Genomic DNA, 21,664 nt, shown 5'->3' with positions numbered 1-21,664 from the left:
GAGGTGGTTTTGGGTTCTATGGACCTGCAGGGGAGTTGGGCATGGATTCCCAAGAATGCTGCATCAGCCCATCTTTCTGGAAGCCCTGCTGGGACAAGGCAATCTTGAAGAACAAGCCAACACAGTGCCCAAGACATCACAGGACCAGACACTTCCGGAGTCCTCCCAGAGCAAACAAAATGCCACTCCCCCACCAAGTCCCCTTCTTCTGAAAACGATTGTCACATTGTGGCTGAGACCAGTGACCTGGAAAACGCTGCCTCTTTTTATGACACAGCTCGGGGCAAGAGGACAAGCCAGCTGGCATTTGGATTGGCACTGTCAGAACTTTCACGGATGGCATTTCATCATTTGACACTCGGTTTTGCAAATCTGCTCAGAAACATGCCTGGTCCAAGCTGACAGCCTCATCCGGGCATGCTCACACATCCAGGGTGATGCCCTCACACTGACGGAGCACAGGGGCCGGGGCGGGGGTGTGTGGCTGGAACAGTGAGACAGGCCAGCAAGCCAGGGCCATCTCATGTTTCATGGGCCTGCATTCTGGGGCTTTCTACCTGTGCCCCAGGGACTGTGTTCAGTGACAGTGACACCATGTGACAGTGACATCACTGGCAGGTTTGGAGCCAGGGCCCAGCTTGACCCCACCTCTGTGCCCTTGGCCAGGCTGTGTGACAGGACTGCTCCCTCCTCTGCTGGAGGACAGTGACAGTAGAGGGCCACCTCAGGCTGGGCAGGTGAGGCACCGTCCATGGTACCTGGCAACTACCAAGCACACAGTGACACCACAAGCCGTGCACTCACAAGCGAGGGCCGGTGCCGCAGGTTTCTCCATGTCCTCTGAGGGCAAGAGTCTCCGGAGTGGAGAATGGACACTTCTCTGGGCTCCGCTACGCCACACGCCCTGACTCTCCCACGCCCTTGCTCACTGCTACCCTCCATACTCTTCGCCCATATTTAAACGCTGCCATCCTCGAGCTGAAGGGCAGGTGCCCTTCAGCAGGGCGCCCCTCCCTAGAAGGGCACCCCCTGGTCTCCTGCCCAAGCAAGGCCCGGGGTCTGACTGGGCACATGCCGCCTCCCCATGCTCAGCCCAGCTCCGCCAATCCTAGGTCCCAGCATTTCCACGTAAAACAGGGCAGGAGAGAGCAGCCCCAGGGGGCCTCAGTGACGCCAGGCATAGGAACCAGAACGTGCCTTTCTATCTGGGTCAGCTGGGCACCCTTCCCAGGGCAGGGGGTGGCCCAGGGGGGCCACTTGTGGCCTGAGGCAAGCCCTGAGCCCCCTCTGTTCAGCTGCAGCACGTCACTGGAGGCACTGAAGAGACTGCTGTCCACCACGGGGCACTGGCATGACTTTGCCCACCTGGAGCTGCAGGGATCCTGGGAGCTCTTTGCCACCATCCACACCTACCCGAAGGGCGTGGGCCTCCTTGCCAGGTACGGTGGGGCCAGGGCAGATCGAAGCAGCCTGCTTCAGGCCACGCCCATCCAGGGGGCTGGGTATCTGGACTGCAGTGACAGGACACAGCCCCCTGCCCCTGGTCACAGGCACACACTCAGAGCCTGTTGATGCAGTGTCTTCCCCCAGCCCTCGCCCTGGCCTGTGACCTCCTAGGGAACAAGGGCTGTGCCTGCTTCTCTGTCTCCCGCATGTCCGACCCAAGCCTGGCACGCAGCGGGCAGCCAGTGGGTGCAGAGAGTGGGAACGTGCCCGCCACGTCGGGACACTCTGGGACACCGGCCCCGATGAGATGGGTGGGGGCAGGAGGGTGGGCTCTGGGCAGTGACCGCCAGCCCAGGCCCGCCCCTGCAGGGCCATGGTGCACAACCACTGCAGGCAGATCACAGTGGTGCTGCGTCAGCTGCTGCCCAGCTTGCAGAGCCCAGAGGAGCGTGACAGGAAGGTGGCCATCCTCATCCTCACCGAGGTAGGGATGCAGGCCAGCAGGGAGCACCTCAGATGCCTGAGCCTCGTCCTCCAGCCTCCTTGACACCCCGGCAGAACCCATGCCAGAGCGCGCCCTGACCAAGGAGGCTGCCCAGACAGACCCCCTCGTACCCCTGCCTTCCCACTCCCAGCCCTTGGAGGGGGGCTGCAGCCTCTGGGGACCTGTCTCCCCACTCGGCCCTCTCTGGCACAATCCCTGCAGAGTTGAAGGGGCACTGGGTGCAGACTCAGGCAGGTCCAGGCTCCAACTTCAGCCCTGTCCTGCCTGTGGGACTCAGGGTGAAGTCAAAGGGGAATGGGTAGAAGCAGATGCCGCTGGGTGTGGCACACTTTGCAGCTGCGAGCTCAGGCAGGGGTGGGACTGGGGCGAGGAGGGTGCCGTTTCCGTAACTGACACTAGTAGGGGAACCCAAGCGAATGCCTCATGCCAGCTCCCACCCACCAGCTGCCTAGGCCGCCTTCCACGGGAGCTCTACCCCCAGGTGCCCCACAAGGCTGGCTCTTGATAAAAGTGAGGCCTTGCCTCGCTGTGTGACCTTAGGCAAGGCCTTTCCCTTTCTGGGGCTCAGTTTCCCCAGCTGTACATTGAGGGGTTAAACCAGGGAGGTTTCAAATACTTGTTCACCAAGATACCCAGAGGGCGCTGGTCAACCTCCCTCCCTGAAACTCCCACCGGACTCCGGTCCTAGAGCCCCACCCCTCAACACAGATGCAGGCGCCTCAAAAAACAGTGACCTACCTGCCCTCCTGGGGACCACCCCAGTTCCTCTACAGCCCTGCCCTGCTGGAGGTGCTTCCCAAACAAGCTGCCTTGACTGTGCTGGCACAAGGCCTCCACGACCCCAGCCCCGAGGTCCGCGTGTTGAGTCTTCAGGGCCTAAGCAACATCCTCTTCCACCCAGATAAGGTAACGGCTGTCGGGCACTGTGGCTGGCTCACACCTGACCCCACAGAACAGCCGGTGCACCGGGTGTAGGCAAGGGCCACCGGGTTGGAATCCTGGCTCTGTCATTTCGGGTAGTGTGGCTTGGGACACCTGACTCCACCTCTCTGGGCCTGTTTCCTCATCTGTAGAATGGGGCAGGTTGTGGGAGGGGTCAAAGTGTCTATTCCCTGGGGACAGAGTCTCCACACCTGAAAGAGAGAGGGGCCTTGTTGCAGACCTCCAGGTGGTCACCATGGAGCCCACCAGTTGGCATCCCAGGGCTCACCCAGAGAGGACAATGCCCTCGAGAATCATATGAATGGGTCTCCCCAACCCATTGCTGACTTCTCCAGTCCCAACCAATTCTACCTCATCACCATAATAACCCATACCCCATCATGGACAGCTGCGGGAGGGAAGGCCTGCAATGCCACCTTTGGGGGATCTGGCCTTACCCCAGCTACAGCCCCCCACTTAACTGACATCACCCTTGCTGTGGGGGCCCAGGGCACCACGCTGTGTTTAAGAGTCCAGGCCCTGGACCTATCCCCGCTACAGCACCTTCTAACTGGCAGGCTTTGTCGGCTCTCCAGGCCTCAGTGACCACATCTGTAAAATGAGAGCAGTAATAGTGCCTGCCTCTTGTGGTAGGCAGGTCATGAGTGCCATGCAGAGACCAGTCCCTGGCATGTGGTCAGCCCTAGGGGCACTGGCTGGCAGCAGCAGCAAACTTCCTGCCTGGCTGACTCTGCACCATGAAAATGCTGAGTTAGAGGCAGAAATGTTCTCACCTGATCAGGAAGTGTGGAGTCTTAGCCTCCCCTCATCCACCCCAGGGCTGCATTAAGACCCCAGAAGGAAGGCGACATGCCCAGCCCCCATTTATGTTGCTGTTGGAGGAGGCTGTTATGAACATAAATATTTTCAGGGCTTGTGAGAGAAAAGTGTCATCATGGGAAGGCAGCAGAAGGGGCCGTTTCCAGAGATCCCAGTCATTTGCCTAGCAGACTAGTTCACTGATTCTGTTCCAATCACAGGCCTCCACATGGTTAAGACTGACCTCCATTAGGGTCACAGTTGGCAAAGCCCTTTGCATTGTGCATGATGCATAGTAGGTGCTTAATGGAAGATGGAGACTGGATAGCACTTCCTCATTGATCTGTTCATCCCTCCATCCTTCATCCATCCACCCACCCACCCATTCAACCAGCTATTCACCTACCCATCCATTCATCTCTCCATCCATGCCTCCATCCATCCACCCACCCATTCATCTTCCCATCTGTCTATCCATTGATCCCTCCATCCATGCATCCACCCACCCATCCACCTACCCATTCATTCCTCCACCCATCCATCCATTCATCCAACCATCCACTCACCCATTCATCCAGCTATTCACCTATCCATCCATTCATCTCTCCATCCATACCTCCATCCATCCACCCACCCATTCATCTTCCCATCTGCCTATCCATTGATCCTTCCCTCCATCCATCCATCCACCCACCCATCCACCTACCCATTCATTCCTCCACCCATCCATCTATCCATCCAACCATCCACTCAGCCATTCATCCAGCTATTCACCTACCCATCCATCTCTCCATCCATGCCTCCATCCATCCAACAACCCATCCAACTATTTACCTACATATCTATCCACTCACCCATTTATCCCTCCACCCATGCCTCCATCCATCCAACAACCCATCCAACTATTTACCTACATATCTATCCACTCACCCATTTATCCCTCCACCCATGCCTCCATCCATCCACTCACCCATTCATTCCTCCATTCAACCCTCCATCCATCCAACCAACGACCCACCCATTCATCTCTCTATCCATGCCTCCATCCATCTACCCACTCATTCATCCCTCCATTCATCCATCCATCGATCTCCCCATCCACCCACATATCCCTCCACCCACCCACATGTTCCTTGGGTCCTTCATCTATGACTCATTGTTGCATTATTTATTTTGTTCATTCTTTATATGTCTATTCATTCACCCAATCAGTTATTCATATGTTTGCTCCCTCATTCATTCATTCATTCATTCAGTGTTCAGTTGTCTGTGCACCAAATGTTCTCTCAGGCAGGGAGATGATCAGTAGGAAGTTTCCATGTGCCTCCTCTGTACTCTGCACTGAATACAGGGAATACATAAAGGCAAAGAAGGACCCTGCTAGATCAGGAGGACCAGGTCCAGAGAAGAGGGAATGGTTCCCTGCCTGGCATCAGGTGGGATGTGGGTGAGCAGCCACAGCAGGCCAGAGGAAACAGGCCACAAAAGCACTACCAGCCAGGGAGGCCTGGGGCTTGGGGATGGGCAGGCTGAACCAGGTGTGGCTGGGGCAGGCCACCCCACTCCACTCTAACTGAGCGGAAATACGCCATGCTAGGCATTTTTATTTTCTTTTCTCACCATTTCCATTACAATTTCATTCTGTTGTACTGGCTGTAAACATAGATGCTCAGAAAGTGTGACTGTTGAACGACTCACTTGCTGAAAATGAATTTAATCTTTTCAAAGCAAACAGCTTAGAAAGCCAACAAAGTTGCTTTAAACTTGTTTACAAGTTGTAAAAATCACCCTGGTTTGCACACAAGTCATTGCTAAGGGGCCCAATGGCAGGCAACATCCATTGGTGGGCACACTACTGCTTCCTGACCATTCATCCCGGTAACTCAGGAACTCACTGCAAACACACAATCAAGTGGAGAAGACAGAACTGGCTGAAAATTAATTAAAAAAAAAAAAGACAAGTCGAATGTGTTGGCTCACGCCTATAATCCCAGCACTTTCGGAGGCCAAGGCGGGTGGATTGCTCAACCCCAGGAGTTGGAGACCAGCCTAGGCAACATAGTGAGACCCTATGTCTACCAAAAAAAAAAAAAAAATAGCCAGGTGTGGTGGCACGCACCTGTAGTCCCAGCTACTCAGGAGGCTATGTTAGGAGGATTGCTTGAGCCTGGGAGGTCAAGGCTGCAGTAAGCTATGATCACACCACTGTACTCCAGCCTGGGTGACAGAGTGAGACCCTGTCTCAAAAAAGAAAAGAGGCCGCCCTGTCCAGGCCACACAGCTCCTGGTGGGCAAAGCCCAGGTAGAGGCACAGCTCCCAATGGCAGGCAGGGCCAGGCAGGGACCCATAGCTCCCCATGGCAGGCAGGGCCAGGCAGGGACCCACAGCTCCCCATGGCAGGCAGGGCCAGGCCGGGACCCACAGCTCTGAATCACCGCCCCCCCCACCCCGGTGCAGATGGGGTGAGGGGGGCAAGTGGGAGGGTGAGGGGGGGCATGGGGCCAGCGGGTCCTGGTGCTCTCCGCCCACCAGCCGCCACCGTCCCCAGGGAAGCCTGCTCCGGGGACAGCTGCGGCCCTTCCTCGACGGCTTCTTCCAGAGCAGCGAGCAGGTGATCCTGTGCATCATGGGCACCGTGTCAGACACGCTGCACCGCCTGGGCGCGCAGGGCGCAGGGAGCCAGAGCCTCAGTGTTGCCATCAGCGCACGCTCCTTCTTTAATGACGTGAGCACTGGGGAAGGGCGGGGCTACCTCCTGCTCACGCCCTCCAGGACCCTCCTCCCAACCCAGCTCCCTTCCTCTGCCAAAGGGGGGACCCCAAGCTGCAGGCAGGAAGGCCCAGGCCCTGGGGAGCTGCCCGCTTGTGGCCCTCGGTTGAGGTGGGCGCTGAGCAGGTGGGCTGGGTGGGCCCCTGGCGCTCACCCCTTCTCCACAGGGCTGAACTAGTTCTCACGTTCAGTCTCCAAGTGCAGTGGTCTCCGGCCCCACAACAGCCTACCCAGATTAACTTTCTGACATGTCAGCAAGGTCAGCGTGGCTGTTTTTCCTTCACTGGGGAATCTGGGGGATAGGTGCCCCTCAAATGCATTAATGAGGCCTGGGCTGCCAGGATGCAGTTGTGGGTAGAAGGGAAATGTGATTCTTACATCCTCAGGGACACCAGAGAGCCCAGTGTGAGTGGGGAGCCCAGCCCTTCCCCAGGAGCCAAGAGCCTGGGTGAAGGAATCCTGCAGAAGGAACTGAGTTGCACCCCTACAAGGTGTGGGGTCCCAACTTGGACCAAAGCTGGGACCCTTAGACAGGTCTGGCCGTGCCTCTGAGCCTCTGCCTTGCAGGAGCGGAACACGATTCGGGCGGCAGCCATGGCACTGTTCGGGGACCTGGTGGCGGCCACGGCAGACAGGGAGCTGAGCGGCCTGCGAACCCAGGTGCACCAGAGCATGGTGCCCCTGCTCCTGCACCTGAAGGACCAATGCCCAGCTGTCGCCACGGTCAGTGCCTACCCCAGGAAAGGCAAGTGATAGGCCTTCACTTTGGCCAGGGCTGGGGCCCACAGGAGGCCAGGTTACGGGGCAGATGGATGGCAGCAGCGCTGCCTGACAGTTGGGGGAGCTCCCACGGGGCAGCAAGTAGAGGGCAGAGGGTCTGGCCACCTGCACTGGTTTCTCTGACCACAGTTGGCCTGCCCACTCCCCCACTGCACACACACATGCGAGTGAGGCTTGCCGTCGATGCGGCAGGACCGGGTCTTTTCTGCTCACTGCTGTGCCCCCCAGTGCCTGTCATGGGGCGGGGGGTCCAGCAGCTCACAGAGCTTGTGTGAATATGGACTGTGCCCTGCCTGCTGTGCCAGTACACGCCCTGTGCACAGCCCGCAAAGTCAGAGCTTGGCCTCGTGGGTCTCCCTGCCATGGGGAAAAGGATACACGACAACCGTGGAAGGGCAGGGCCAGGGCCACAGGCAGGCCAGCCTGGGCTCCAGGGGGCCAGCTGCTGTTGCCAGGGTCGGGGAGGCTTGCCGAGGGGCACAAGCAGGACAGAACCAGGGAACACCCGCACAGCAGGCTGCCTCCAGTGCCCATGGAGGCCTGTGGTCTCTAGGGTAAAGGGCCCAGACATGAGCGGTGGGTGACCCTCCACGCCTGTCCCTGCAGCAGGCCAAGTTCGCCTTCTACCGCTGTGCTGTGCTGCTCCGATGGCGGCTACTGCACACCCTCTTCTGCACGCTGGCCTGGGAGAGGGGCCTCAGCGCCCGCCACTTCCTCTGGACCTGCCTGGTGAGAGGCCTGGGATCGGTGGGGAGGAACAGGGCCAGGGAGTGGGCGGGACCAGGCTTGCGGCTCCCCCATTCACTCCTGTCTCACACACAGCTGCTATGGCAGCTCCAGGGGCTGGGCAAGGCAAGCTGGGGCTGGAGGACTCTGGTATCCCCAGGGCCCCCCAACCCGTCCTAGCCAGGCGTGATCTCCTCCGGCCAGATGACCCGCAGCCAGGAGGAATTCAGCATCCACTTGTCACAGGCCCTCAGCCACCTGCACAGCCACTCCCACCACATCAAGACCTGGGCGGCGCTCTTCATAGGTGGGAAGGCGAGGCCAGGCTTGGGGACCCCCAGGCCTGCCCCCACCCAAGCACCCTTGACCCTCCCTGACCCACCGCCCACAAGAGAGGAAAAGGGGTGGATGAGGAGGGGCTTGGGGTGAAGAGGGGCAGGGGTGGGCTGGAGCCCCCCAGGAGACAGGGAGCCCCAAGCCGCCAGCTGCCCGTCTGTTACACAGGCCACACCATCTGCTACCACCCCCAGGCCGTGTTCCAGATGCTGAATGCTGTGGACACCAACCTGCTGTTCTGCAGTAAGCGGCCCTCCCTCCAGAGCTCCCACAACCCACACCCTCCCACCCCTGCCCAAGCACTCTTAAGACCCACTGCACAGACAGCAAGACCTGAGGCCCCACAGGGGATCCCCCCTGCCCCCCATACCCAGCATCAGCATCAGGACAAAGACACGGGCCTCCTGAGCAGTGCCCAGCCCCCATCCCACCTTCATGTCTGGAGGCTGAGGTTGGCCCTTCCCCTCCCCAGGCCCCCATCAGGGCACTTGGGGCCTGAGGCTCACACTCACTCCACAGCTGCCTCATGGCACCAACAGAACAAGGGGCCGGGGAATGGGGGTGGTGGGTGGGTGGTGGAGGGAAGCATCCCAGGCCTGGAGTCACAGGAGGTGGGGTCTGAGCTGGCCCCACCCCACCACCCACCCTAGCCCGCCCCACCTGGGCTGGAGTGACCTCTGACCTGCTCTTCCTCTTCTGGAGCTTTTGAACGTCTCAAAAGTGACCCTGAGCCCAGCATCCGGGAATTCGCCACCGGCCAGCTCTCCTTCCTCCAGAAGGTGTCGGCCAGACCCAAGCAGTGACCTCCAGCCATCCTCCCCCACCGCCTTCCCCTCCCGTGTCCACCTGGTCAGCCCTGCCCCATCCGCCCCCCACAGAGCTTGGTTGCATAACGTTTTTCCATTTGAAAGAAAGATCTAGATTCAACAAAGAAGCGTTATGCGTGTCAGCTCCCTGCCCACCACAGGCCCCTCTGCTGTGACCAAGCCAAGCCCCAGGAGACACTGGCAGGACTTGGGGACAAACTCAGGGTCAGGCCCAGGGGACAGAGACAAACTGTGAAGTCTGTGAAGCGCCCTGCAGGTGGAGGCCCGTCCACTCCTGGAGACAGTGGAGCACCCCTAGCTGTAACTGGGAGGCTTACCAGCCTGTCTTCCTTGCAACCCTGCTAGACTGTGAGCCTCTTGAGGCAGGGACATGGCTACACAGGGCCAGCAGAGGTGACCCCAAAACTTGGCTGGTGGATTGAAAAAATACAGCAAACTTCACCCAACATGCATTAGATTTGAGTTCCAAATGTCTGAGGAAAGGAGAGAGCAACCATCCAGGACAGCTGTTGCCCTTTCTCCATGCAGGAGCTGGGGGAGCCAGGTCTGCGGCCCCCTTAGCCATCTGTTGGTCTTGGAGGCAGGGCTGCCTGAGAAGGGGCTTTTGGGGTTTCCACATCTCCCCATCTTGTCCACTGACCTCCTCCAGCACCTGCCCCAGTCGCTCCTTGCTGGAACCTCCTGGGGCCCCAGGACAGAGACCACTCCCAGGCTCTCCACACCCTGGGACCAGCCCTAGGCCCACCTTCCTCCCAGCTGGGGCCATGCCCTCCATGCACCCCAGCCTAGGGTGGGGCCAGCCCCCAACACAGACACTGCACCCAGGAAGACATGAGCATCCGGTCCACACCCTCCGGCGGGCCCTGGTCCAGGCCTCTCACATCCAGCCCCAGGTGCCCGGGCGGTACCCTCCCTCCCTGGGGTGATGGACGGTGCCTTCCTCCACCCAAGCCACCACCTGCCCGCTTCTCTGCGCCTCGGAGCCTGAAACATGGACACCTGGTTTGGGCAGCCCAGGGACCAACCCGCCGGACACAGGCCCTGAGGAGCTGCCAAATGAATCCCAGCCCATCCTGCAGAGGACAGTGCTGGTGACCTGCCTCGCCTTCTAATGTCACAGTCCCAAGAACCATCAACACGGCCACCCTGGCCAAAGCTGGGCTCCCGCCTCGGTATCAGGACAGGACACTGCAGGCCGGCCCCAGGGTCGGGGTGCAGGGACCCAGAGCGGCCACCAGAGGGCAGCGCAGGAGCACGCGGGAGCCCCTTCCTGGGCGGCAGCCCAGCATCCAGACAGCAGCCCAGCATCCAGACATTGGCCTCTGGAGCCCCCAGGCCACCGGACCGCCCCGCCTGACGCTGCAGCCCACTCCACACACACAGCCACGGCTCCTGTTTTATTGCCTTCGAGTGTCCGGAGCACCTGACTGCCCCGGGGTCTAATAATTTAAGGTGCCGAGAACAGGTCAGGGCAAGGGGTTGCAGAAGAGGGGCTGGGGGCCCAGTGGTTACAAAATATACCCCCGCCCTGCAACAAACAGGCTAGAGGAGACCGACCCGGCTGGTGTGGGAGGGGCGGGCAGGGAGTCCAGGGAAGAGGGCGCCCAACCCACCTCGGAAAGACAGAGCCACGGCCAGCACCGCCACAGGGGGCGGCAGAGACAGGAGAAAGGGCCCAGAGGCCACACGGGGGCCCGGGGGGGCTCCTCGGACACAAGTGCACGGAGGTGTCAGGGAGGAAAAGGCGATGTGGGGCCAGCCAAGGCCTGGAGCCCCGCTGGGCCGCACAGAGCAGGGCTGGGCAGGGCCACCAGGTCCAGCCAAGGTCCTGAGCTACGTGACGACCAGGCCCAGCCAAGGTCCTGAGCTACATGACGCAGCACCGGGTCTTGTGCGTGTGTGGATCTTTGAACCGCAGCCTCTGTTTGGGCCGGTATTTCTCCAGGTAGGTAAGCTGCTTGCTGTTGATGGCTCCGCGGCGCTTCCTGGGAAGAGGGGGACAGGAACAGGGATCATCCAAGGCCCTGGTCGGCCACCTCACCTGCCCCAGGGAGCTGGAAGCTGAGAGTGCAGTGGGCTGGAGTAAGGCCTTGTGGCTGGCGAAGCCCCTCCCATCCCAGGGCCTTGGCTCGGCTGCTCCCAGAGTCACAGTCACCCTTTCCTGGCCCCCTGCAGCTCACCCCTGCTTGCCTTCCAAACTCACCAAAGCGCCACCTCCTCCAGGCTGACTCTGGGCTCCCTACGGCCCCCAGGCTTCCCCAGCTGGGTAGGGCCTACCCCAAGGCCATGAGCAGGCAACAAGGGTGGTGCCTGGGCACCTCCACCATCCAGGAAGTGGGGGGGGAGGCCTGTGAGTAAGGGAGGGGCTGAGCCCAGAATTCCGGCCCAGCTGCGCGACCTTCCCTTACAGCAGGGACCTGGGCTGCATGCTCACCCTGTCCCCACCACCACCTGGTCCTTACAGCGGAAACCTGGGCTGTACGCTCACCCTGTCCCCACCACCTGCTCCTTACAGCAGAAACCTGGGCTATGTGCTCACCCTGACCCCATCACCTGCTCCTTACAGTGGGGACCTGGGCTGTGCGCTCACCCTGACCCCGTCACCTGGTCCTTACAGCAGAAACCTGGGCTATGTGCTCACCCTGACCCCGTCACCTGGTCCTTACAGCAGAAACCTGGGCTATGTGCTCACCCTGACCCCGTCACCTGGTCCTTACAGCAGAAACCTGGGCTATGTGCTCACCCTGACCCCGTCACCTGGTCCTTACAGCGGGGACCTGGGCTATGTGCTCACCCTGACCCCGTCACCTGGTCCTTACAGCGGGGACCTGGGCTATGTGCTCACCCTGACCCCGTCACCTGGTCCTTACAGCGGGGACCTGGGCTATGTGCTCACCCTGACCCCGTCACCTGGTCCTTACAGCGGAAACCTGGGCTATGTGCTCACCCTGACCCCGTCACCTGGTCCTTACAGCAGAAACCTGGGCTATGTGCTCACCCTGACCCCATCACCTGGTCCTTACAGCGGGGACCTGGACTGTGCACTCACCCTGCCCCTGCCACCTGGTCCTTGACCACATGTACCTGGCTGGGGTGGACAGGAAGACTTCCTGGAGAGGATGCTGCAGCCACATCTGAGAGGCCCTGAGGTGACAGGCATTGGGGGCCGGGGGCTGCCCACACAGTGCCTCTGGAGGCTCATCCATCCCCACCTGCCATGACCTCAGGCATAGCCACAGGCTGGCCCTGGCCAAGGAAGTGGGAGCGGCAGTAGCGCAAGGAGTCTCTGCCCAGCAAAGCTGCAGGTGCCCCGTGTGGCTCCACCATGCTTGCTTCCTCTGCCCAGCAACCGGCACGCTGAGGAAGGCACAGCCTTCAGCCAGGCCTCCGCGTAAGGCCCCCACCAACAGACATGAAATGGGCAAGAAACGCCTGTGCTGTTCTGAGTTGTTGGGGTTCGGGCCTGGCTGTTTCTGCAGCATGGCCCAACCTGTCCTGACCAGCGAAGCCTCAGGTGCAGGGAGCCACACAGCAAAAGCCACAAGGGAGAGACAAGCCCTTGCTCAGTGAGACGTGGGGTGGGGAGACGGCCCGGGGAAGGTGCTCGCCTGTGTGTACCCGCATGCATGAGAGTGTATGTCATGTATGAGTGCACACGTGTGTACGTGCCTGAGTGCATCCATGTGTGTCCATGTGTGCAAACACCCACTTGTCTGTATGTGCCTGTGTTCACACACCTGCCTGTACATGTGTGCCTGCCTATGTCTGGGTCTGTGTGTGCACACATTGGCTTGTGTGTGAATGTGTGCCTGTATGACCCCCGGGCATGTCTGCGTGTGAGCGTGCACATCCCAGGGTCCCCAAGGAGACCTGAGCACCTGCAGGCCACACTCTCACCCAGACCCACAGGGCCAGCTGGCATGGCCGGGAACAAGCCTGCCTCTGGGAGGAAGAGATGGCCCCGCCAGCCAAGCCTGTCCGAGGAGTACCACGGGTGTGTCACACTCACGGGCACACACATGGTGGGTTGGGCAGGGGCAGGCTTCAGGTGCCGCATCCGTTCCTCCAGAGTTGGCCCTGCCATCCCGGCCAGACTCCCCCAGGACTCCCTGGGCAGTGGGCAGATGGCAGCCCTCCCCAGGGAGGCCACCAAGTGACAGGGATGGAGCAGGCGAGCTGGCCTGGAAGCCTCCAAGGAGGGCGGGGAGGGGCTGAGCTGGAGAGCTCGGGGTTGGAGGGAGGGGTGGTGAGCAGCTGGACTCAGAGCAGCCCTGAGACACTAGCCCAGTGTCAGCATCCCTGGGGGTGGACACGGTGTGGTGTGGGGTTTCAGGTTCTAGTTTTTCATGGAGGGACTGAACTGGCTGGCTCTGGGGGTCCTTCCACCCCCGTCAGGATGGCTGGGACAGAAGGAGCTCTGTCTGTGGAGGGCGGGCAGGACGGCGTGGCGGGTGGCCTGGCTGGGTCCCTGCGTGGCTGCATGGTCACTCGGGGGCTGCTGTCCCCACCCATCAGAAACACCTCGGGCTTCCCCATTTCTGCAGCAAGGCCCAGCTTGTGCTGATCGACGCAGCCTCAGGGTGACAGAACCACACAGCCAACGCCGCCGCCCTTCATGGGCAACCGGATCTCCCCTCCCCAGCGCTCACAGCCCACCCCACCACCGCGGCCACTCACTGGCGGATGAACTGGATGGCGTCCTCGTACTTCATCCCGCTCTCAATAAGGGCCAGCGCCACAAGGACTGGAGCCCTGGGGGCAAACAGCAGAGCTGGGGTCATCGGAGCCTGCACACCCCTGTCCCCTTGGCAGGGCACCTGCTGAAGATGCAGGGCACGGGGGCCCGAAGGGCCAGACTCCTCCCTGCCTGAAGCTCCCCCATGCAGCCCACAGCCTCACAGCCCAGCCTGAGCACTGGGTCTAAATCCTGGCTCCCACCTAGGCAAGCTCTCTGTGATCTGCTGGGGGAGGGTTAAATAAGGGCCCGCGGGTGAAGTGCTAAGAGCCGGATCCATGCCTGCTATCAATTCTGCTTGCCTGGGTCCCCCTCTGCAGATGGGGGTGTCCCACTGGTCATGTCATCCGATCCCAGCTGCCATTCTTCCTCCCATCCTCCCAGCTGGGGGTCTGAGGCCCCAGCTGTGTGTGGGGGGATCTTTGTGTCTGGGGAGGGGGACGGTAGCCCTTTCCTGCACAAGATGTCGGGATGGTTTCAACCACAGCAGGAAGAAGTTGGGTTAGACTTTGGGAAGCACTTCCTCTCTGTGAGGCTGGGAGAGGACCAGTCTGGGAGCCCCAGCACTACGGGCACAGGCCCCCTGGGAAGGTAGCGTGGACATGTGTTCAAGACCCACATCCAAAAGCGAGGCTGTCAGACCACGAGATGCCCAACCACCTGACATGGCGAGCCCCACCCCGCCCCGACACTCACCGGCCCAGGCCCGCCACGCAGTGCACAGCCACGCAGCTGCCGGGGGCCTCACAGAACTTGGCCTTCACCAGGCTCAGCCAGTCTTCCACTACCTTGCCGGGCGGGGGCGCCCCATCGTCAAACGGCCAGTCCTGCGGAAGGAAGCAGACGTGAGGACCCCCAGCAGAGGGAGGGTAAAGAGGCAGTGCTGGAGGTCAGGCCAGGACAGGGAGCTCTGAGAGGCAGAGGGTGCCAGGAGCCCGCTAGGGTGGGGACGGCAGACCCAGAGGGCACACAGGAGGGGCACAGCTTGGCCATGGGCACCCCATGGTGAGTGCTTCAGACTCCTCATCACTCCCCGTACACTGCAGCTGTCCCCTCCTCCAGGAAGCCTTCCTGGACCACCCCACCCCTTTCCTCCTCCAGAGTAGCACAAATCCTAATCCCCACACCTGTCAGCCGAGCTCTGGTTCTGGGTCACAACCCCTCATGCCTGTGTGCCGGTGGCAGCCTGAGAGGTTTTGGGTCGGCTGGTGCAAGGGGTCTCATCCCCTGTAGTGGCATGCAAAGACAGCTGGCACATGCCACACACAGCCCAAGTACCAGGAAAGACTGAAGACAGGGCTGTGGGGTGAGACAGGGCCCACATTTCTGAGGGCAGGACTCGCAACAGGCAGTTCCACCGGGCCCCGGCCCATTGTTCCCGGGGGTTAATTTGGTCTTGGAAGGTGACCTGCGCTTCCCACTGTCCCGGCCCCCAGTGCCCTGGATCGGTGGGCAACGTGAGTCTTCCTAGGGGAGGGCCTGGGCCGGGGCGCTGCAGTAGGAATGGATACGTTTCAGTGTTGGGAAGGCGGGTTCGTGCAGGGCCGCGGGACTGCGCCAGGCCTGGGGTTGTCTGGTGCCAGAGAGAGCCCGCTGGGCCCACTGAGGCAGACACACAGCCCTTGGGGGCATCTCACCCCTCCCCAGCCTCCAGGCAGGGCAACTCCTAGAGACAGCTGGTGTGCACAGCTACTTACGTCTGACCCCAATCCCTCCCGCTGCTGTGGAAGGCGAGGGAGGGTGTGGGCGCACCCCATGGGAGAAGCGGGGACATGCCTTTGCCTCCCATTCTTCCAAGCAGCCTCGCTTTGAGGTGAGGAACCCAAGGCTCGGAGTGACCTGCAGGGTCGCAAGGCTGGGGAGGGCAAAGGCGGGACGCAGCCCAAGGCCTGTCTGACCCCAAACTGCCAGTGCTGCCGCCATTCCAAACCGCCAAGCTGAGGTCACAAAACTGCAACCACAGCCAAAAGCAGAGTCCTGGGATGAAAAGCAGTGACTGAGGGGTGCTCCGCACTGAGGAGACTGAGGCCCAGGCGCAGCTGGGCGGGCCTGCACCAGGGTGGCAGTCGTCCACCGGGCCGGGTGTGGACCTCCCTGGGGCTGGCTCTGGGCCTGCAGCTGCTGTGGCCCACCCCCCAAGGATATGGCAGCAGAATCGCCCCGCTCCCCGCCCAGACCTAGGTCCCCAGGGTCAAAGGAGCCAAGGAAACCGCCCAAGGGTCCTCCCCAGGAGCCTGCTGCCTGGCAACAGGGCCCCAGCCGCCCGGGCAACGAGACTGAGATGCACCCAAGACAGGCCCAGAGGAGGGCCTGAGACAGGCGGAGGAGCCCACCCGCCACCTTGGCCGATGCACCAAGCATGTGCCACCCCTGCCTGGCGAGCCAGGCTGGCCCACCCTAGAGACAGAAAGACGGGTGCACAAGGGTGACTTTCTTGAGGTCACATGGCCCAACACCCTGGCCTTCCCTTGATGTTCCCAAACACACACGTGGCCCAGGCACAGACATGCCCAGGGCTGCCACGGGAGGGGCACCAAACCCTCTGTGCAGGCCCAGAGCCCCCCGCCCCACCCTCCCCCGGTGGCAGCAGTGACTAGGGTCCCCGTAGCGCGCGCCTCACCACAACAGTGATGCCATCCTTCTCCAGCGGCGTTTTGTCATAGGTCACTTCACATACGCGCACCACGGTGGTAGCCCCGTACTTCTTCAGGTCCTGAGGGTGGGAGGACGGAGGAGGCAGGGCTGGGCTGGGGCTGCAGGGCTCAGGGGGGTAGGACCCACTCACCAGGGCTCCCAGGGCACAGCTGTGTCCCCCACAGTCACCCAGGACTTGGACATGTCCCCTCAGACCTCTCGGGGTGGAGCCTTGTCCCCTCAGTCCCCCGGGGCAGGGTCATGGCCCCTGAAGGCCCCAGGGAAGGGCATGTCACCCTCCAGCCAGGCAGACGCTGATGCAGTGAGGCCCACCAAGAGTGGACTTCAGGCTCCACTACTGGTCAAGGTGGTGTCTGGGTGTGGAAGAGCCTGTCCTAAGTCCCTTGGGCCACCCAGCAGAGGCAAAGGTGTCCCCACCTACATTCACAGTAACCAGCAGCTGGGATCCCAGCTGCACAGCACACCACTCCCTCCTCTGGGGCGCTCAGGATCCCAGATCTACCAGCAAGGACATTTCTTCCAGAAAAGCTACCAGGTCCCCGCAGCAGGAACTGGACTCCCCAGCCCACATGTGAGCCCCTGCATCCGAACAGCGACCCCAGCTGAGCCACAGGGATGGGTCCAGTCTTTGGGGTATAAGAGGGGCGGGCATCAGCTGAGGCACCTCAGAGCAGGGAGGGTGGGCACCGCTCAGATGGCAGCCAGGAGGAAACTGGGCCCTGTACGCCAGCAGGGAAGCCCCACACGACCAGGGAAAAGGTCGTGGTAGTTCACAGCCAGGCCGATATTTATACCCCCACTGCAGGGGATCCACTCCACAGGGGTCACGTACAGGGGCTGTTCCCACCCCACCCGCTCTCGTAGCTATTTTGGGAGGGATGAGGAATCAGCTGCTGGGTCTTGCTGGTCACGGGACAGGGACCTGGAACACAGAGAGGCCAGCACCCAACTATCTGAGAATGCAGGGAGCAGGCAGGGTGCTGGGCTCTGTGGTCATGGGGTACCTCAGAGGCCCTCTGCACCCTCAGCAGAGGGAATGGCCACCCAGCCCAGGGCTCAGCCCTGGCCCTGGTCACAGGCTGAGCCCTTCCTGATCCTGGTCACACACTGAGCCCTGATCCTGGTCATGTCCTGAGCCTTGATAGTTACACACCTCTGAGCCCTAATCCTGGTCACATGCTGAGCCCCAACCCTGGTCACACATTAAGCCCTGATCCTGGTCACATACCGAGCCTTGATCTGGGTCACACACTGAGCCCTGATCCTGGTCAGACACTAAGCGTTAACCCTGGTCACAGGATGAGCCCTCCCTAACCCTGCTCACCTACTAAGCCCCAATCCTGGTCACACACTGAACCCTGATCTTGGACACACACTGAGCTTCAACCCTGGTCACCTACTAAGCCCTGATCCCAGACACACGTCAAACCCTGACCCTGGTCACACACTAAGCCCTGATCCTGGACACACACTGAGCCTCGACCCTGGTCACACATTGAGCCCTGATCCCAGATACACACCAAACCCTGATCCTGGTCACACAGAGCCCTGATCCTGGTCAAACACTGAGCCCCAACCTTGGTCACACACTGAGACCTGACCTTGGTTACAGGTTTAACCCTGATCCCAGTCATATTCTGAGGCCTCGCCCTGGCCACTCACCATGCTGTTCTCGCCAATCTTTCTGTAGATGCTGCTGTTATCTCAAGGGTCTCAGCTGTAAGAGGGACAGCCATCTTTTGTAAGGCACCTGGCTCAGTGTCCAGGGTCCCTGATGGCAGGGTGCCCAATGCCTCCTGCTGCTCTACAGTTCTCAATGCCCTCTCACGCCCAAATCCCTGTTTCATTATGACAAGGCCATGATGGCTTATCTCATGTCACAGGGGAAAGGACTCAGCCATAAATGACCCTGCACACAGCTGCAGCCTCTGACACAGCCTGGCACAGTCAGAGGCTCTGTCAACTGCCCCGCACACCACTGCAGACTCTGCAAATGGCCCCAGGCCTGCAAACAGCAGGAGTTCTGCAGAGGCCAGGCTCCTCCAGGAGGCCCTGCAAGTCGCTCGAGACTCCACTCCCAAGAAAGCTTCTGTAAACGCATCTGGTTCCATCTGCCAGGGTTGCCAGCAGCAGGCATCTCGGCTGGCTCTCCAGGGGACAGTGGTCCCTCCCTCCTGTGGTCAGCGCTGACCCTTGCTCAGTCCCTCCTCACACAGAGATCTGGGCCCTGAAGCCCCTAATCCAGCCTGGTCTAACCTGAGGCCTCATCCATAGCCCAGCAACGTCTGGAGGCCTGGGCTAGCCATGGAGCCAACCTGCATACCTGTCCCCCCTCTGCCTGTTTCCCCATTAAGCAGCCACTTCTCATACCAAGGCACCTCCTGCCCGCTCGGCCTATGCACAGAGGTCAAAAGGACAGCCCAGGCCACGGCTGAGGACGCAGAGCCTGGTCCACATACCCCCCGCCTCACCCCCTGCCTCTATCCACACGGTGTGGAGTCCCTCCTATCACATGCCAGCCCCCTGCAGGCCTCCCAGGGGATCCAGCTGATCCCCTAACACCCTCACCCCCAACCCCCAGGGCACCCCCATGTCCCTCCTCCAGGATCCTATGACAGGCGGACTGGGCTTTGCTCCAAGGCTATGAGCCCTGTCTGGCCAGCAGGGGCTGAGGACCCCTCTTGGGAGACCTGAGGGCAGCTCAGCCAGGCTTCCCAGACACCTGGGCCACCTGCCTGCCACGCCTCCGTCTCCACTCACCTCAATGAAGGTGCTGAGCGTGGCGTTGGTGGGGTTGTGGGTGATGAGGAAGCGCATGTGTTTGTAGCTCACCTCCACCGGGGCCGGGCGGTTCATCCGAGCCATGGCGCCTCCCGATGGGCCCGGCAGGACAGAAGGGACTGCAGAGAAGGCTAGGGACACGACCTGAGAAGTCCCCACACACCCCCAAAAAATGAGGAGAACGAGATCCCTGTGCTTGTCCAAGAGAAAGGAGATTTAAAAACCCACCCCCATACCCCGCACAAATATTGTGCAAATACTTGGGTGTGGGGGAGGAAGCTGCCCAGTGTTTCGATAATTAAAAAAGAAAATCCAACTCTTAAAAAAGAAAAGGAACAAAACAGCCCCCCGCAAAGTAAAGTGGGCAACTCCAAACTCCCGTCTCTCAGAGCTGGATAGTCATAAACAGGCAAAAAATAAAAAGAACAACCAAAAAAGCTCAGCAAAGAAAACTTAAAAACCCAAAGTGAACCCGGCCGCCAAGCAGTGTCCAGAGCTGGACCCCACGCTGGGGGCGCCCCCTCCGCATCGGTGGATGGGCAGACAGCCCCCTTCACTCAGAGGTGGGCCCCAAGCCCCCAAGGGCTAGAGGAAGAATGAACTTGAACTGAACCAACTCCAGCAGCCTTGGGCCGGGGGTCACAGGCAGCGGCCGTGGGGACAGCGGCCTGTGACGTGCAGGGCCTGTGTCACGTTACCCCATCGGGGTACAGTGAGTCCTGGAGTGGGGCAGGGGGCTCAGGCGGTAGAGCTGGCCCCAGGCTGGGCAGCAGAGGCCATCGGCAGGCGAGGGCAATGGTGAGAGCCAGCGGCGCAGGGACCCCTCAGAAGCAGGGACGGCGACCCTGGGCGCAGCAGTGCTCAGGGCTGGGCCCCGTGGCCCACTCCATGAACCCCAGGCGAGTCCACAGCACACAGCATCTGTGGGGAGAGACGAAGGAAATGAATAGAAAGGGGTCACAGGGGGCCCCACCTCCCACGAGGGATCCGTGCCTGTCCTGAGCCCACAGTCACAGGCGACACCTCTCCCAGAGCCCTCCTCCTGACCATGCTGAGAGAATGACCCTCCTGGGTCTGTTTCCTTATGCGGGAGCACAAGGAAGCACGGCTCCTGCCAGGACTGACCCACGGACTGGAAGCGGCAGGGCAGCCACCACACAGCCAGCAGGGCATGACGGAGGACAGAGGGGGATAGGGATTTCAGGGACACACACACCCCCGAGGACATGATGAACCCCAGCACACAGATGACAGGTCCCTCTGTGGGGACAGAGGCCGAGTTCCCCTAAGAAGCCTGAGCCTGGCCCCTGCCCATCTGCTGTGATCCACCCCAGGACAGCTGCCCTCTCCTCTTCCGATTCTTGGCCACTGCGAACGTCTGAGCCCAGGTCTCTCTGGGTGGTCTACCCTCAGGGAATGGGGCCCAGGTGCTCAGCCAGTGCTGCCAGCACAGGGAGGTGAGGGGCCTGGCCCCACACGCAGCCGTGGGCCACCCTAATCGCCTCTTGCTTTCTGCAGAAAGTCTCCTGCCTGTCAGCAGCGCCCTGCCCACTAGTGTTCCCCCGCCACTGTGTCTCCACTGCTAACACAGGGCTCAGCCAGGCTGGGGGATAAACAGTACAGCTCTGCCCCTCTAGGAGCTCAGGGAGGCGGGGACAGACCACGCCAATGGGCCAGCCATCAGGCACACATGCCAAGGTGGTGACAGCACAGGTGGCCAGGAGTGGGTTCACACCATGACAGGGCCCTGAAGAGGGAGGCTGCAGGGGGGCCACAGTAACCCAAGGCACCTCCACGCCTGCCTCTCTCCCTTTCTGGGTCTCATGACCCCAAAGCTCCTGGGCAAAGGGGTTTCAGGAGCACGCAGCCCCCTTCCCTCTCTACGGAAGGGCTGGGAGACCTTGGGCAAGGTGCTGGCCTCTTTGTTACCCCATTAGCACGATGAGGGGTGACACAAGTGACCCAAGCTGTGCTTGGGCACTGCTGCTGAGGGGTCCCCGCGCTGCTGGCCCCGGCTGTGACCCAGCTGTTAGCAGACTCTCCAGCACCCTAGACTCAACCCAAGCCCGGCCCTGTCACTACTGCCTGCCACCCAAGGAAAGGCACTTCAGGGCCCCTCGCCCAGCAGAGCCCTCCATTCCCCAACCCACCCCCTCTCACCTGTGCCCCTGCCCCAGCCCCAGCACCCCCTTCCCAGCTGCCCACCAGGCAGGCTGGGCCCTTGGAGCTTCAGCTCAGGTGCAGGTCGGGCTTGAGGCCTGGGCCCCTGGACTCAGGGGGTGGCTGCATGGGACACTGGGCTCCTCCTTGCCTGCCCTCCACACCCTGGGTGGCAGCCAGCGCTCACGGGCTCAGAGCAGCCG

General features: G+C 61.1%; 2 protein-coding genes across 23 annotated transcripts in view; one reads left to right on the top strand and one right to left on the bottom strand.

Annotated features, from left to right (window-relative positions):
- The window catches only part of LOC129486869 (maestro heat-like repeat family member 5), a 78,941-nt gene extending 69,651 nt beyond the window's left edge, over positions 1-9,290 (top strand). For 3 of the 9 annotated variants that reach the window (XM_055287416.2, XM_055287410.2, XM_055287418.2), the window contains 9 exons: positions 1,296-1,439; positions 1,816-1,930; positions 2,714-2,857; positions 6,241-6,417; positions 7,029-7,184; positions 7,848-7,970; positions 8,172-8,274; positions 8,472-8,546; positions 9,006-9,290. In XM_055287416.2, coding sequence (XP_055143391.1) covers positions 1,296-1,439; positions 1,816-1,930; positions 2,714-2,857; positions 6,241-6,417; positions 7,029-7,184; positions 7,848-7,970; positions 8,172-8,274; positions 8,472-8,546; positions 9,006-9,106 — 1,138 coding nt within the window. In that variant the 3' untranslated portion in view covers positions 9,107-9,290. Of the gene's footprint in view, positions 1-1,295; positions 1,440-1,815; positions 1,931-2,713; positions 2,858-6,240; positions 6,418-7,028; positions 7,185-7,847; positions 7,971-8,171; positions 8,275-8,471; positions 8,547-8,953 lie in introns of all 9 variants that reach the window. The other 6 variants (XM_055287417.2, XM_055287412.2, XM_055287411.2 and 3 more) reach the window with 4 other exon arrangements.
- A 1,224-nt stretch (positions 9,291-10,514) lies between these two features.
- Positions 10,515-21,664, bottom strand: part of PTP4A3 (protein tyrosine phosphatase 4A3) — a 45,811-nt gene continuing 34,661 nt past the window's right edge. For 5 of the 14 annotated variants that reach the window (XM_055287422.2, XM_063643591.1, XM_055287421.2 and 2 more), the window contains exons 2-6: positions 19,281-20,222; positions 16,486-16,578; positions 14,562-14,692; positions 13,808-13,882; positions 10,515-11,115 (exon numbers count right to left, since the gene is read on the bottom strand). In XM_055287422.2, coding sequence (XP_055143397.1) covers positions 10,998-11,115; positions 13,808-13,882; positions 14,562-14,692; positions 16,486-16,578; positions 19,281-19,385 — 522 coding nt within the window. In that variant the 5' untranslated portion in view covers positions 19,386-20,222 and the 3' untranslated portion in view covers positions 10,515-10,997. Of the gene's footprint in view, positions 11,116-13,807; positions 13,883-14,561; positions 14,693-16,485; positions 16,579-18,182; positions 18,938-19,280; positions 20,223-21,664 lie in introns of those variants that run through there. The other 9 variants (XM_063643596.1, XM_063643595.1, XM_055287425.2 and 6 more) reach the window with 4 other exon arrangements.

The sequence above is a fragment of the Symphalangus syndactylus genome, chromosome 7 (genome assembly GCF_028878055.3).
Source record: "Symphalangus syndactylus isolate Jambi chromosome 7, NHGRI_mSymSyn1-v2.1_pri, whole genome shotgun sequence".
Taxonomy (NCBI): domain Eukaryota; kingdom Metazoa; phylum Chordata; class Mammalia; order Primates; family Hylobatidae; genus Symphalangus; species Symphalangus syndactylus.
The sequence above is the reverse complement of the archived record's forward strand: the minus strand, read 5'-3'. Positions and strand labels throughout refer to the sequence as shown.